General features: G+C 46.6%; 1 protein-coding gene across 1 annotated transcript in view; it reads left to right on the forward strand.

The window, feature by feature from the left end:
- ADAM19 (ADAM metallopeptidase domain 19) overlaps positions 1-15,011 on the forward strand; it is a 75,207-nt gene that overhangs the window by 25,120 nt on the left and 35,076 nt on the right. Inside the window, exons 4-5 of the mRNA XM_084884410.1 lie at positions 6,183-6,261; positions 11,565-11,641. Of these exons, the coding sequence (XP_084740536.1) occupies positions 6,183-6,261; positions 11,565-11,641 (156 nt within the window). The remainder of the gene's footprint in view (positions 1-6,182; positions 6,262-11,564; positions 11,642-15,011) is intronic.

Raw genomic sequence — 15,011 nt, forward strand, 5'->3', positions numbered from 1 at the left:
AGTAAACAGCGCTTATCCAAACATCCTTTGGTATTTAACATAAAAGCAAAACACGGGAGCGGGAGCTGGCCAGAAGGGTACCCGGTCTTGTGGGGACTGGGAGCCGATGTAAGGGGAAGTGGTTGGTGAAAAGGAGTGTTGATTTAACGCATTGTTGGGAAACTTCCTTAATAGAAGGTTAAAAAAACACACATGCCAAGTAGCTTTGGCTTTGGGCCATGCTTGCGGGTGGTGCCATCTTGCTCTCCAGTGCGGCTGCTGGATCTGGTCCCCGGGCAGCGGGGAGGCTTGCTCCAGGGAGGCCTTGGGGCAGGAGGAGATTCCTGCTTTTTCACGTCCCCCCTTCCATGGCCTTTCCGTTCCCTCAGAAAGGAACGTGGGCCCTTGGACTTGTCAGTCCCTTATTTGGCTTTGGGGCTTGCCTTGGCATGTTTATTTCCATTCCTTTGGAATCAGGAATGGAATGAGCACTGGTTAGGAAATCTTGATTCTAAAACAGCTCGAGCCATCTCTTCTCCCCTCGTCTTTCTTCTTCGAAAACAAAAGAAAACAAAGCAATATTTACTGAATTTGACTGTCCCAAATATGGCAGGCCTAGTCCGCTCTTTGAGATTAGCGCTCTGCTTTTCTCCAACCCGTCCCAGAACCTGCCCATCCTGGGCCTCACTGCTTGTGACTTGTATAGTATCTCCTTGCTCATTAAAAAAATATTAATATAAAAATTTCCAAACATCCCTGAGGGGACAGAAACTAGATTATGAACCCTCACAAACTCATTATCTTTATGTAACAATGATTAAAGGTTCATAGATAGTTCTGGAAAAAATGTTACCAACTATATTTACAAAACAAATATTTTACACTGTTCAAGGAGTCTTTAATTTTTTTTTTTTTTTTTTTTTTTTTTACATTTCTTCATTTTATTTAAGCACATATTTTATTTTTTAAATTTCTTTATTGATTAAGGTATTACATATGTGTCCTCCCCCCCCCCCCCCCATTACCGCCTCCCCCAAACCCCCAACTCATGCCCTCACCCCCTTGGTGTCTGTGTCCATTGGTTAGGCTTATGTGCATGCATACACATAAAACATGGTTGATTTCTCCCCCTCTCTTACTTTCCCTCTAAGGTTTGACTGTCTGATCGATGTTTCTCTGTCTCTGGATCTGTTCTTGTTCATCACTTTATGTTGTTCATTATATTCCACAAATGAGTGAGATCATGTTATATTTATCTTTCTCTGACTGGCTTATTTTACTAAGCATAACGCTCTCCAGTTCCATCCATGCTGTTGCAAATGGTAAGAACTCCTTTTTTACAGCAATGTAGTATTTCATTGTGTAGATGTACCACAGTTTTTTAATCTACTCATCTGCTGATGGGCACTTAGGCTGTTTCCAAATCTTAGCTATCGTGACTTGTGCTGCTATTAATATAGGGGTGCATTAAGCACATATTTTAAATTAGCTAGTCTTCTAACATTCTACAGCAACCATATGAAGTAGATTGTCTTTCCCCTCATTTTATTGATGAGAAAACTGAGGCACAGACTCACAGAACTAATAAGCATCAGAGCTAGTATTTGAATGTATTTCCCCATTCGATCCTCTCCAGGAAGCTGCGAGGTAGTAATTATTCCTGTTCACTTGCCATCTAGGAAATGGGGGGCTCAAGTAAGTGAAGCACTTCTCATACAAATGCACCTCTTAGTCTTATTCACTGACAAATGGGGGGGGGGTGGGGGGAAGGTCGCGCGCGCACGCTCAACCAGCAAGATGATAAATTGGTTAAAAAAAAAAAAAAAAACTAGAAAAAAGGAATGTTGAAATAGAGTGCTTAAATTAGATACAAAGCTTGTTAATTAATATCCTCGGGGCAGTAAAGCCCTGCATAACCTTTGGCGTTCTCTCTTCCACGGGATGGAAATCATTTGCATCTCTTATTAGGTTTTTACAAGTTACAAGTTACAGTCTCATTTTTTTTAAAAAGCTGTCCTAATTGTGAATAGTCTTTTCCAGTTTAAGGAAACTGGCCTCTCACAGTCTCTGACCTGACAGTGTCCTTGTTGTGACATTGAGAGGGACTTCAGGCATCTTGACTCATTTCCAGGGTTTGAAAGGTCAGTCGTCTAGAGAGTAGTGTGGCCGGTACTCAAACCAAAGCTTTCCGAGCCCTAGATTTTCCCTATACCTTGTGCTGGTATCGTTTTTTAGGTTTTGGGAGGTTAGAAACGGGAAACAGAATTTAAAACGTTAAACTTGATCCAGTGGAGCAGGAGAATTCTCAGAGCCTGGAAAGGTATCACCTGGAAAAACTATTAAAAATACAGACTTCTGAGTCCTTCTCTAGGGAATAAAATTCTCTTTGGGTCTGGGATGTGGCCTGGGATATACATTTTTTTTCTCCACAGTATTTCCGGGTGTAGTGCAGCTACTGGACTAAGTCCCATAATGATGGCTGTAAGAGCATGAGCAAGAAATGAAAGAGGCTTACATCATCACCAACACAGGAAGGCAGGGGAAAGGTCCTCCAGGGAAAATAAGAGGGACCAGCCAGGCTGCATACACCTCCCAAGCATCACCAGTGTCTAAGTGCCCGGATACTCTTGGAAAAGCAAGATGGGACCAAAAGCTGGGGCAAGAAGCTGTCCGTAAAAATAGCCCCTGGGATAGCGGAGCAATGTTTGCTTCCGCTGAGCTTGTCTGCATAGGTTTTCCGAGGTAGTTTGGAAATTGTTAGCACTCTGTCTTCTCCTGTTTGCTTATCTGAAGCGGCAGGAAGGAGAGCTGATCTGAGAGATATTTTGCAACTTGGCTTTGAGTTGAAGTTTAGAGAGGCATTTCAACTTTGGCTGACAGTAAATAGCCCTTAAGAGGATGGTGCTGGGTTTGAAGGCCTTAGGAAGGTGGGGTCAGGGGAGTGTGCCTTTGGGATCAGACTACACGAACAAAAAGGTTCAGGGTGCCACGGCAGTTCACTTGTCCTTATGTTTTATGTCTGATATTTGGGAGCTTATTTTCCCAGGTGGCATTCAGAAGACGCAGGTCTTGCTCAAGGACTTTGGGGTCTGGGGCAGCCTGGGTCTCGCCAGGTGGACATTCCAGTGCTGGCTGCCGTTAGCCTTGGACAGGATGTGGACCTGCCTGCGGGCTTGTGAGCCTGGATGGACCCACAGGGGGCTCTGACAGAGGGCAGGAGGGTGCACAGAAACTGCTTTTCCATCAAAGGCAGAAAAAGGAGGGGGCGGGGTGGGAAATCTTAGATAGCCCTTCTCTCTTCCTGGACACACATCACTCACAACTTGTTTCCTGAAAATCCTAATACACTCCAGTGCTGAGAGACGGCTTCCTGCCGATCTGCTGAGCCAGCTCCTTGTCAGGGAGGAGATGAGAACAAGATGTGGTCAGAGAAGGGGCGGGTGGGCCCAGCTGGGCTGCTCAGTGGCCCCATGGCCACTGGGCGAGGGGACAGCAGTGTCTGCAGGTCCTGAGAGCAGTGCCAGGGCACTGCCTGGGCACAGATGGGCCCAGCGCGGGGCAGTGGGAAGTATTTGAAAGCAGTGTCTCATCTATCAGTAACATTGCACAGATGGTGGTGATGAAACATGACCCTTCCTTTTGCTTCAAGAAGAAAGGACCTTCCTGGCCAACATCTGCAACCCCATTTGGGTTACTGCAAAAAAAAAACACCAACCAAACAAACAAAAAAACTCCACAAAGAAACAAAACACTGGCCCTGAAGTTCTCATATGTCCATCCTCTTCTTCCTGCCCCATGCTTTGCTTACGCCTCTTGCTCCTCTCTGCACCCAGTCGCACTGAAGAGCTGAGTCTCCTTTGTGTGACAGCACATGTGTCCTCAAGGCCAACTGGCATCACCATCAAACTGTGGTTTGGACTGCTGGTTCCTGGCAGTGCTGTAGTTTTATGCTTCCACCTTCTAAGAGAGACAGAACAGAAAACTGCTTTAAAAGTGTGGCCAGGACCAGCAGACCTGGTTTGAAACCCGGCTCTGACACGGTACCGTGAGAGCCTGGACAGTTACACGTCCCCGTTCCCAGTGTCCCCAGTTACAACACAGGAAAGGGGTTAGTACCTTGTAGGTGAAGTAATTGAACACTTACATACACCTGAACGATTCTGATTGCAACTTTTCCGGGTTTCCCAACCTCAGAAGGATCGAGCGTGCGGTGGAGGTAGGAAGGTGACCCGAGCTTCTTTGGTATTTCTAAGATTGCCTTCCATAGAAGTATGTTGAAATCTTGTGGTCTAGAGTGTTAGTTTTGATCCCAACCCCAGAGTTCTGTCTGCTTCAGTGTACCCGATAGGCTGATTCCGCTGGTCCCAGGAGGGCAGTTAGGTAGAAGAGGAAGCAGATTGTTCCTTAGAGATTCAGAAGACAGAAGGGAAGGCCAAGTAGGTGCCGGTCAGAGAGAGGTAGTTTCTGGTTCAGTGTAAGGACTTTCTTTAACTACTAGATTCGATCTCAGGAGCTCCCTGTTGCTGGATATGTCCAGAGATGAATGGCCATCTGGCAGATTCCTGTACAAGGTTGAATGTTCATTCATTTATTCATTCGTCCACTTATTCACCAAATAAACATGGGCCTCCTGCCTGGTAGCAGCTGGAAGCTGGGGAGAAGCCTCGAACAAGACAGCCGTGCTCTTAGTGAGCCCATAGTCCAGTGAGTTTGGCTGATTCCTAAAGTTCCTTTCAATGTGGAGGCCCGGAGAGTCCTGTGAGTGTGGTCCTGGCAAGAATGTGGTCACTCTGGATGGCTTTCTTTAGAGCATCTTAATGTCGCTGGATGAATAATCCTCCCCCTAAGACGGAGAAGAGGTTGATAATGTACTTATCAGGAGTGCATTTTCATTGAGAACATTTACATCCCACTGGCGCCTGGATAGACCATTAAACTCTGAACTCCTGCCTGGCTGTCCATTACGCATTCTCCGAAACCAGACCTAGGAAATGGGGCTGCAGGAATGAGCTAATTGCTTTTTTTTTTTTTTTTTGCCACTCCCAAGTGATCTACTGGAGAGTTGCTGGCTGGGAGATTTAAAGGGAAATAGGTAATTCCATCAGTTTTGCTGGTTCCTTCCATTGTACTTCCCATTGAAAGCAATAGTGGTAAACGCTAACCTTCACTGAGCTCCACTCTGTACCTACTTGGAGGTAACCCCTTTTCATGCATTTTGTCAGTTTACTCCTATGGCAATGCTGTCAAGTAAGAATCTTATCTTCATTTTTGAAGAAGAGAAAACAGATATGTATTCAGAGGGAAAAAGTAAGTCGCTTATGGCCATTAGAGACAGTAAATGTCAGAACTGGTATTGAAACCCTTCTCTCGCCGACTCCAGACCATGTTCTCAGCTCCTAGCATGCCAGTCGACTCACTCATGTACTTGTTCCTTCATTTATCCATTCCTTCATCCAGTAATTAGTTAAATTGTTCTTTCATTGAGTAAATGTTAAACAGGGATATATACTGGTGAGCAGAGCTTCAGGCTGTCTGTAGTAAGAGAGAAACAAATGTCTAATTTTAGAAAAGAAAAGAATTTATTAGAAGGGTAACACACAGAAGTACCAGGTCTCAGGAAATCTAAACCACTAGGTCTCAGAAAGGACAGGCCAAGGCAGACTCAGGAATCTATACGGCAGGAACAAAGGCACAGATGAATTGCTCCCATCTGTTCAGCTCTTGCGGCATTATTCCATTGGCTTAGCTTGGATCATGGCCACCCTTGGCTAGGCTAGGGAGGACACCTGGATTGACAGTCTCACCAAAACATACAACAGGGGATAGGTATTTCCTTAAAGAAAAATTGGTGTGCTGATCCTTCCTTGGATGCAGTGGTAGAAAAATCAATCCAGGTAAATGTTGAGTTATGTGTATGCATGTGTGTTCGCAGGACCCAGAAAAAGTTGAAGATCACTGCTTTAGTCTGATGACTCCATCTGGTTTGTCTGAACTCAATGATGACCCCCACGAATACAAAATTCATAGCAAACTCTCCCTCCTGGTTTTCTTTTAGTTTCTTAGGCCCTATGGCCACCCCATTTCTCCTGCACTAAGATGTGGAGGGTAGTTCTGCCTGCTTCAGTTAGAATGGCTAGCCATCGTTCCCAGGAGGGTGAAGTCCATCACCTCAGGAGACTAATGCCTTTTCTTATTCTTCACAGATACCTTTTTGCTCCAACCTACACAGAAACGCATTATACTCCGAGTGGCAACCCTCGAACCTCCACGCTGAAATCCGAGGTAAGTTCCACTCAACAAATAGCTACCAAACAGCTGCTCTCCCTGGTCCCACCCCTGGAAAGTGAGGAGTTGGACTCTCTGGAGATGTCCCTCCTCCAAAGCCATTGTTTCTCCTGACTGAAGACCAAGGGAACCAGCCGGAGAGGCCAAGTGTGAACCTCTTGTTTCCTACATGTGCCCTCTCCTTTGATGGCTAAAATGGTCAACTTTAGGATAATTGCATCTGATTAAAATTAATATAAATCACCATGAAGCATACATTTTCCTTGCTTTATGTTAATTACTCACATATTAACAGAAGGTTAAGCAAGAGGAGTAATTTCCTGGTAATCCTGTCATCTCACCCAATCTGATGTCTAAATTGTTCCCTTTTCATTTGGATCTGTAAGGTTTTGTAGTCTGCTAAGATTTTTGTAGTCTGTAAGGTTTTTAAAAATGTGACTTTAGGTTATGAAGATTTTCTTATTTTACTTCTATATTCATATTGGCTATTTTCCCCCTCAAAGTGGTTTTTCAGTATAGATGTTTGCATAAAGATTTGTCATTTAAAAAATGGTTTTTCAGTAGGATACATTTTTACTTGGCTTCACCACAACCCACTGGTGGACATTGAAGGCAGAGAATCATGCACAATTCATGGTTTGCCTGCTCTTCCTACCAGGGGACCCATTAAAGTCATAGGCTCAGAGACGTGGTTCTCAATCAGGAGGGATTTTGTTTTAAATCATCCATTTACTTAAACTTTTGTTGATATGCGGGTAACTAATGTAAAGCAAAAAAAAAAAAAAAAAATACGCTTCACGATGATTTAAACCAATTTTAATTCAATGTAATTATCATAAAATATACTATTTGTTTGTTTGACCATTTGAGCCAGCAAAGGAGGGGGGCACTTGGCAATGTCTGGAGACATTTTTGATTGTCATGGCCGAGAGGTGGATGCTATTGGCACTTAAAAGGTAGAGGCTGCTGCTAACCTACAACATAGGACAACCCCCTTTTCCCCCAGGGAATTATCTGGCCCCGAGTGTCCCTATTGCTCATGTTGAGACACTGGGTGGCAGTGATCCTTCTCAGACGCTGGGTTGATGGGATGGGCTGAAGGAGAAAAGAAGATGGTCTCTGGCAGGGGACATAAGGGACTTGAGTGGCATTTACATAGAGATGGGAGACATGGTGTGGAGACAGCAGCACACACAGGTCACTGTCAGTCATTACCAACTCGGATTACTTTATCAGATTACCCTTCAATAATGAAAGAGACACTAGATGTTTGGTAGCAAGTAGCAGGCAAGTTGGCTGTGTCCTTTTATCTTTGGGGAGGCTGTCCAGCTGTGGTATGTCCACACATATTCTTCAGTGCCCCTTGGCCAAAACTCTTTCCTTCCTTGAGATTTCTGTTCCTCCTTGGGGGAGGTAGGGAAGGGATAGGCGTGCCTCGAATGCCCTCTGTCTCGAAAGCCCTAGCCATGACAGCCTCACAAAGCACCCTCCTCTGAGTTGGGCTCTGCATTGGTATACCAGCAGCTCAAGAATGGGTCTTAGTGCACAAGTGTGCTGTGACCTCATGCTTCCTGCCATGAAAGCCTCTCAGGGTGGGCCCCTCAGGCCAAGGAGCTGAGAAGGCATGAGATGACTTCATGACTGTTCATTTACTTGCTCTTTGTGCTCTCAGAATTAGGCAGAGAACCAGTCCTCTATCCCAGAATGCCCCTCCTTCCTGAAGGTCTTGCTGACCCAAGTATGGCAGAAGTTATTGTTTTCTTACATCCCCTGCTACAGCAAAGCCCCCACCCTGCCTCATGGGGCTCCCAGTCAGCTTTCTCATTTGGGAGCTGAAGACTCAAAGAGAAGTGGGAACAGAATGAACCATTTAGCTACATTTGACCCAAAAGTTGAGGACCACACTCTACTATCAAACTTGGCCTGGGACAGTGGGAGTTCTGGGAACCTTATCAAATTCATGGGCTGGGCCCTGGGCCGCTAGGCTGTAGGCTACAGCCCTAATCTAGGTCAGATCGCTGGGGGAATGGGTCTGTGAATGTGTTCCAATAGAAAGAGTTCCAGTGTTTGGGGTCTGAAGCCAGGGTTTTAGTCTTGGCTTTAGCTATTTGACCTTAAACAACCCTTTTGACTACACTAGTGTTGAGTTTCTTCTTCTGAAAATTGAATATGCTAAGATCTGACTCTCAGGGCTGTGGAAGGGTAAAATGAAGCACTCATTTTATGGGAATTTATAAACATCTCTTGCAACGCCACATTTTACACATGAGGAAATTGAGAGAAAAGAAAAAGTAACATGCTTCAGTTCAGATAACCAGCAAATGGCAAGGCTGAGAGACTAGACCTCAAGTTTCCATTGGTGCTAGAAGATCATAGTTTTGACAAGTTAATTGGTATGCACTTCGCTGGGAGAGGCAGAGCATGGAGTCTGAAGTCAGCCTGCTGGGGTTTTAATCTCCATTCTGCTGTGTGGCCTGTGAATGACGAAACCTCCCCAACCTTTAGTTTCCCTTTAAAAAAAAAAAATGGGAATACTATATCTATCTCATAAGGCTTTGGTCAAAATTAAAAAAAAAAAAAATCTGTGTAAGTTGTTTATCTAGTAGAAAAAGCTGGATGGATGTTATCCCTTGTTACTAACGCTGAATGGCAGGCATTATTACAGTATACTTGCAACGTCGTGTGTGAAAGCCCTTTGGAAATTTAAGGCATGCTGCAAAAGTCAGCAGGGATGCTGTTTCAGGGAGCTACAGGCAGTGAGCACGGCAGCGCCAGCCCAGTGGGAGGAGGTACCAGGACTCTTCATGCCCATCCCTGGCTCTGAATTCTCTTTACTTTTGTGTACTCCTTGACTCTCCATCACTCCAATATCTGTGAGCCCCTTTTACCCCATATAGGCTCAGTCCCCTCTTCTACCCACAAATGATCCTGGGTCGTGGAGCCCATGGCCTTGTTGCTGAGTTCTAAGGACCATGTTTAGAACTTAAACACCGACAATGTGCCTCCAGGTTCCACAAGAGCTGGGGGCGGGGATTGGGGAGTGGAGTAGGGGGAGATCAGTGGAGAAGCCATGTGGCAGGCTGGCATTTGAGAGTAGATGGACTCCTGGCTGGAAAGAGAGTCATGCCCACCACCCCTCTTTCACTGGTGCTGCAGGATGTCCCTGGCACAGTGACTTTTCTTTGTGCCTCACTAAAGGTCAGGATTTGACTTGTTTCAAATCCTTAACTGCCTCCTCCTGACTGCCTGGACAGGAATCGGGGAGGAGCCACCCTGTGTGTAGCAGATTGTGTCTGAGCAGGTGAAAGAGCACTGGACTGAGATTGACCCTGAGTGGAGTGCCAGCCTGGCCTGTCCACTGAGACCTGGCTGCCTGGCTCAGCTGGGCAGGGCATAGAATTGGCACAGCACAGGCCAAAGATTCAGCCCCTTGATGGGCTTGCCGCTCCCTGGAGGCCACATTCTGCCTTGGACAAAAAATCACTAATGTTTATTGCCAGCTGCCCCAGGCCAGTAACCTTGCATTCACCTCTTTAGTTAGCACTTGAGGTCAGATAGAGGTTGTGCAATTGTTCACATAACTGGTCGGTATGGAGCTTGCATTTAAACCTGGCCTGGGCATGCCAGAACGCTCAAGTTTCATTATTAGGCTATTAATTAAATAGTCCTGGGCAGGAGATGGAGCCAGAGAAGATAGTCGAATGGGTGCTGTCACCTAGGTCACATTTCTGTCTGCTGGGTACCAAGGAACATCCTGCTGGTGGATCGCTGGGACTGCGCAGCCTCAGGGTGTTGTGGTGGGTGGGGGAGGAAGCTTCCAGCAGCTATGTAGCTTATATCCTTCCTATAACACCTACCTGTTCAGGATCTGGCTCTGCCCTGGGGTTATCTTCTCTCTCTTCTGACCAGCTTCTCTCTCTCAACCATCTGGGAAGGAGCTTGTAGCGATGGCCCTTGTTACCACCCCTCACTGGGCCCAGGACAGCCCCGGTTTGCACCCTCTGTAGCCCTCTCAGCATTGTCGTGGTTTGCCTCCTACATGCTCTGGTTGCCCTACTTGTACACCCCTCTGCTGGCACCTCCAACCTTTATTTCTAGCCACTCTTCATGCTTTGTAATTATACCTCTGTAGGGCTTTTTCGTTAAGATTGGTTCTCACCAGACCGTGAGTCCCGCTGAAGCTGGAGCTCTGTTTGTTCATTGTGTCTCTGGGGCCTCTCCCGGGGCCTGGCACACGCAGTGCTCCGCAGATGTTCGTAGTCACGGAGGAATCCAGCCGGGCTGCGAGGCCACATGGCCCTGAGACACACTGACTAGAGAGCAGCATCGGGCCTCTGGCGTCCGCAGATGTAGGTGCCAAGTTCAGGCACACAGGGATTCAGGGAGGTACAGAAAAGTTGGGTCTCTCCATTTCCAAGGGCTGCTGTAACAAAGCACCATGAATTTGGAAGTTTAAAACAACAGAAATGGATTTCGTCATAGTTCTGAAGGCTAGAAGTCCAAAATCAAGGTGTCGGCTGGGCCATGCTCCCTCTGTAGTCTAGGGAAGATTCCTTCCTGGCCTCTTCCTAGCTTCTGCTGGCCCCTGGCCATCCTTGGTGCTCCTTGGCCTGTAGCTTCATCACTCCAATCTCTGCCTCTTCTTAAAAGCACACCCGTCTAGTATCACTTCATCTTAACTTAATTACATCTACAAAGTTCCTATTCCAAATATGACCACATTCTGAGGTTCTGGGTAGACATGAATTTGGGGGAACACTCTTCAACCCTATAGAGCAGGGGTGGGGAACCTTTTTTCTGCCAAGGACCATTTGGATATTTATAGCATCATTTGTGGGCCATACAAATTAACAACTTAAAAATTAGCTTGTTTTATTTGGTTAAACATTTCATTAACTCACCCCTAATGACTTGGCAGGGCCAGTCCAAATGATTTCCTGGGCCTTATATGGCCCGTGGGCCTGATGCCTTTAGTGGGGAGGCAGGCTCTTCAGAAGCCAGTGTTCCTGTGGCCAGTATCATGGAAAGAACTCTGCACTGGCTCTGAAATCCTGGTCCTGCACTAGCAGAAGGACCTGCGACAAACCTCTGTGCTCCTCTGAGCCTCAGCTTCTTAGTCTGTTCATTGGGGACGATGACATCTGTCCCGTCCCACCTCTCAGGGCTGTGATGAGGATCAGGTAAAGTGGAGGCTTGGAAAGCTGTCCGCTGGTTGTCAGGTTAGGCTGCAAATATGATCACCCGTGACCTTCACGGGACGTTAACATTGCTGGGCCTGACCTCCCCTTTCTCCTGACTAGGATCACTGCTTTTACCATGGGACGGTGCGGAAGGCGGAAGAGTCCAGTGTCACGCTCAGCACCTGCCGGGGAATGAGGTAAGAGGCCCTGACAGTGCTGGAGACACCTGGAGTGGGATTCTCAGGACAGCAGAGCTGGCCTTGGGCAGGGGCCTTGAGAAGCCGTCCATTGGGTGTGTATGCAAGCCAGTTCTGAGAAGGGCCAAGCTTGGGAATGAACTTGAGGCTCTTGAGTTTCCGTGATACTCAGGTATGGTGAAGCATCGGAGCAGGAGAGGGATGACTGCCCCTGAAGACACAGTTGGCTGTACTCAAGATCCAAAGAGGGGCTTGCTGTGTGTGCGTGCATGCATGCATGTATGAGGGGGAGGGGGTAATACTGAAAGCACAGAGGTCAGTCAGGAGGAAGAGGGGGAAAGGAAGATATGGCAAGAGTCTTCATTGCGGCTTCTGCAGGAAGGAACAGGCAAGGCTTGGGATTAGTTTCAATAAGTTCTGTGGGATCTGGGGCTCAGGGGCTGTCCCTAGTTGTCTGGTACCTGGCCTGGGGTGAACAGGGCAGGGGGATAGTGGCCCAGAGGGTGAAAGCCACATTTGAAATGCATGCTCACTGGCGAGTAGTTTACTGTCTCAAGGAATTGGCTAACCCTGGGAGCAGATGTCAAAGCATCAGAATGTAGAATATAAACGTTGGGGTCCACACACTTGAAACTGATGAATTGGAGTATTTATTCCCACTTCCCCTTTGCTCTTCTCTGGTAGAAGTACTTAGAGGTGGCAAAAAAAAAAAAAAAAAAAAGAAGAAGAAAAAGGAAAAGAAATAGGCAGCAGTGAAGAGAGAGGGCGGGAAGAGAAAGGAGAAGCAAGGATAATGTTCAAGACCAAAAGTCAACGGAAAAGTTCCGCCTAGGAGGCACGTGGGAGAGAGAGTGACTCTTCATTCTCTGGGCCAGGCTACCTGGGTGTGAGCCAGTGGCCCTTGACCTGCTGGGCGACCTTGGGTCTCGATGGTCTGTCTCATTTATAAAACGTGGATAAAGGGACTACTAGTGTTGTGAGGATTGGATGGGTTAATAGATACCTAATGTGTACAACTGGCTGTCACATAGGAACACCCAGTCACCTCCTCCGACCCTTGCTTCCTGGGTGTGGCATGCAGAGGGCCAGTGTCTCCTAAGAGCATGCTCAGTATGCAGTGCCTCTGGCCCCACCTAGACCTACGGGTTATAATCTGCATTTTACCAAGATCCCCCAGTGTGCCCGGTACAGTTTGTCCCTGAGAATGTATGCTCCTTGACAGTATAAATTCCGTCTCCAATATCTGTTTCTCCAGCCTATCTGAGTGCTTTGGATTTAGTAGGACCAATACGTGTATATTGAATTAGTAAATACCACTTGTTTAGACTCTCTCCACACTCCCTTTCTTTTGGAAAAGAGATGATCTGAAAACTCCCTATTTTAATTGCCTGTTGTTTTCTTTTTGTTGTTTGTTTTGTTTTTGTTTTAATATATTTTTATTGATTTCATAGAGAAAGGGAGAGGGAAAGATATAGAACTATCGGTAATAAGAGAGAATCAGTGATTGGCTGCCTTATGTACACTCCCTACTAGGGATTGACCAGGAATTGAACAGTGACCTCTTGGTTCACAGGTTAATGCTCAACCACTGGAGCTACACCAATCAGGCTAATTTCCTGGGTTTTATTGTGATGCCTAGACCTAATGTGTTGATCCATTGTCTCTGTGAAAAAAGAAAAAGCTCTGATGTGTAGCATCTGCCAATGTGCTGGTAAAGCTATTCCCACCATGAGCAATGGAAAGTAGATAGCATGATGGTACTGCAGGCAGAACTGGGAAGATATGCACATGACTGCCTCTTATGACACAGTAGGTCTTTCCACTGTGTACCCTTATTCTCTGTCAGCTGATTCATTCAATAATTGTTCCTTTCATTCAGCATATTAATAGTGAGTGCTTGCTCTCTGCCCATGCCCTACACAGATGGAGGAAAGACAGGCATTGAAAAGTACTTTTCTGGGCCCTCAGTTTCCTCGCCTGTAAAATGGGCATCAGTGACAGGCATGGTAGAGAATGAGATGTGCTATGTTAACTGCACAAGCATATGCAATTATTGTCGTCTTACGCCATTTTATAACGTGTAAACTGCTCAGATTTACCTAGGTTCACATGCAAATGCTAGGCTGCAGATCCCGCGTGTTTGTTTATAAATCGGGCCATGTCTCCTCTGTAGGGCTTCACGGTGAGTCAGCCAGAGGGAATTAGGCAGGAAACAAGCTCTGGCTGGGCCATAACAGTGGCCTCCAGTCCCCCTACTCAAGTGTCTTGGTTGAGCCAAGCCAACTGGCCTCCCGGTGGTGTTTACAGGCCCATCCAAGGCCACCTGCAGTCTTTAAGTAAACAACCATCTTTCCCAAGAAGCAGGAAAGGGAGCATGCAGGTGTGACTTGCATCTCTCCGCCCCTTCCTCTGTCCCCTTGGTCTGGAGCGGTGGGAAGTTGGCTTGGCCTCTTGTAAATCATTCCCGCAGCCGAGCTGACAGGGGGAAACCGGGTGAGCCGCCCATGTGTTTCTGTTTTGCATGCTTCCCTCTGGTGGGGCCCACCCGCCTTCCTTTCCCAGCCCTCTCACTGCACACCTTAAGCAACCAAGGGTGTCTGTAGACTCGGCTGATTTAAGAGCTGGAGACTCATGCCAGATGGCTCCATTCGGACTCGGGAAGGAGCAGCTGCGGCAGCTGCAGCCTTCAGACCCGTGTCCCCCACCCCCACCCCGGCTCATAAAGCGATGTCGCAATGGAAAATCTTTTAGCAATTGAGCTTGTCCTGGAAACATGCTCCTGTGATTGGAGAGAAAGTAGGTAGGACTTATACCAAGTGGATTCTTCAGATACAGAGGTATTCAGCTGCGTTTCTAGATGGTTGCTAGGCCCCCACTTCCCTCCAAACCAGTTCTTTATCTACTTCAACTGAAGAAGTAATACATGATCATAGAAAAAAAAATTTAGATAGTACAAGGGTGTACAATGAAAGGTAGGTCTCTTACCCTGAATTTACAGAATCTTCCCTTTTAAGAGGTGGGCATTGTTATCAGTGTCCTGTGTGTCCCGTTAGAAATATTCCTTGCAAGAAAAAAACATAGGTATGTAATGAAGTGCTTTTGTCATCTTATTTGGGCCACTGACCCCTTTGAGAACTGAGTGGAAGCTATGGATACTTATAAACTATACCAGTAAAAAGATGTGCTACAGCATTTTGTTAGGGATGTCGGGTGTCCATACCCATCAAGTCTGTCTCCAATGAAGAACTCTGAATGTCTACAGGACTTCTCATCTGCACAGATGCATGGCAGAGTAGATATGTAAGGAGCGAGGATTATTTGTGAAGAAGTCTAGGCAGCACTGGGTGGAAATGTTCTTGATTGAACCTGT

Source organism: Pipistrellus hanaki (assembly GCF_964339955.1).
Source record: "Pipistrellus hanaki genome assembly, chromosome: 5".
Lineage (NCBI taxonomy): Eukaryota > Metazoa > Chordata > Mammalia > Chiroptera > Vespertilionidae > Pipistrellus > Pipistrellus hanaki.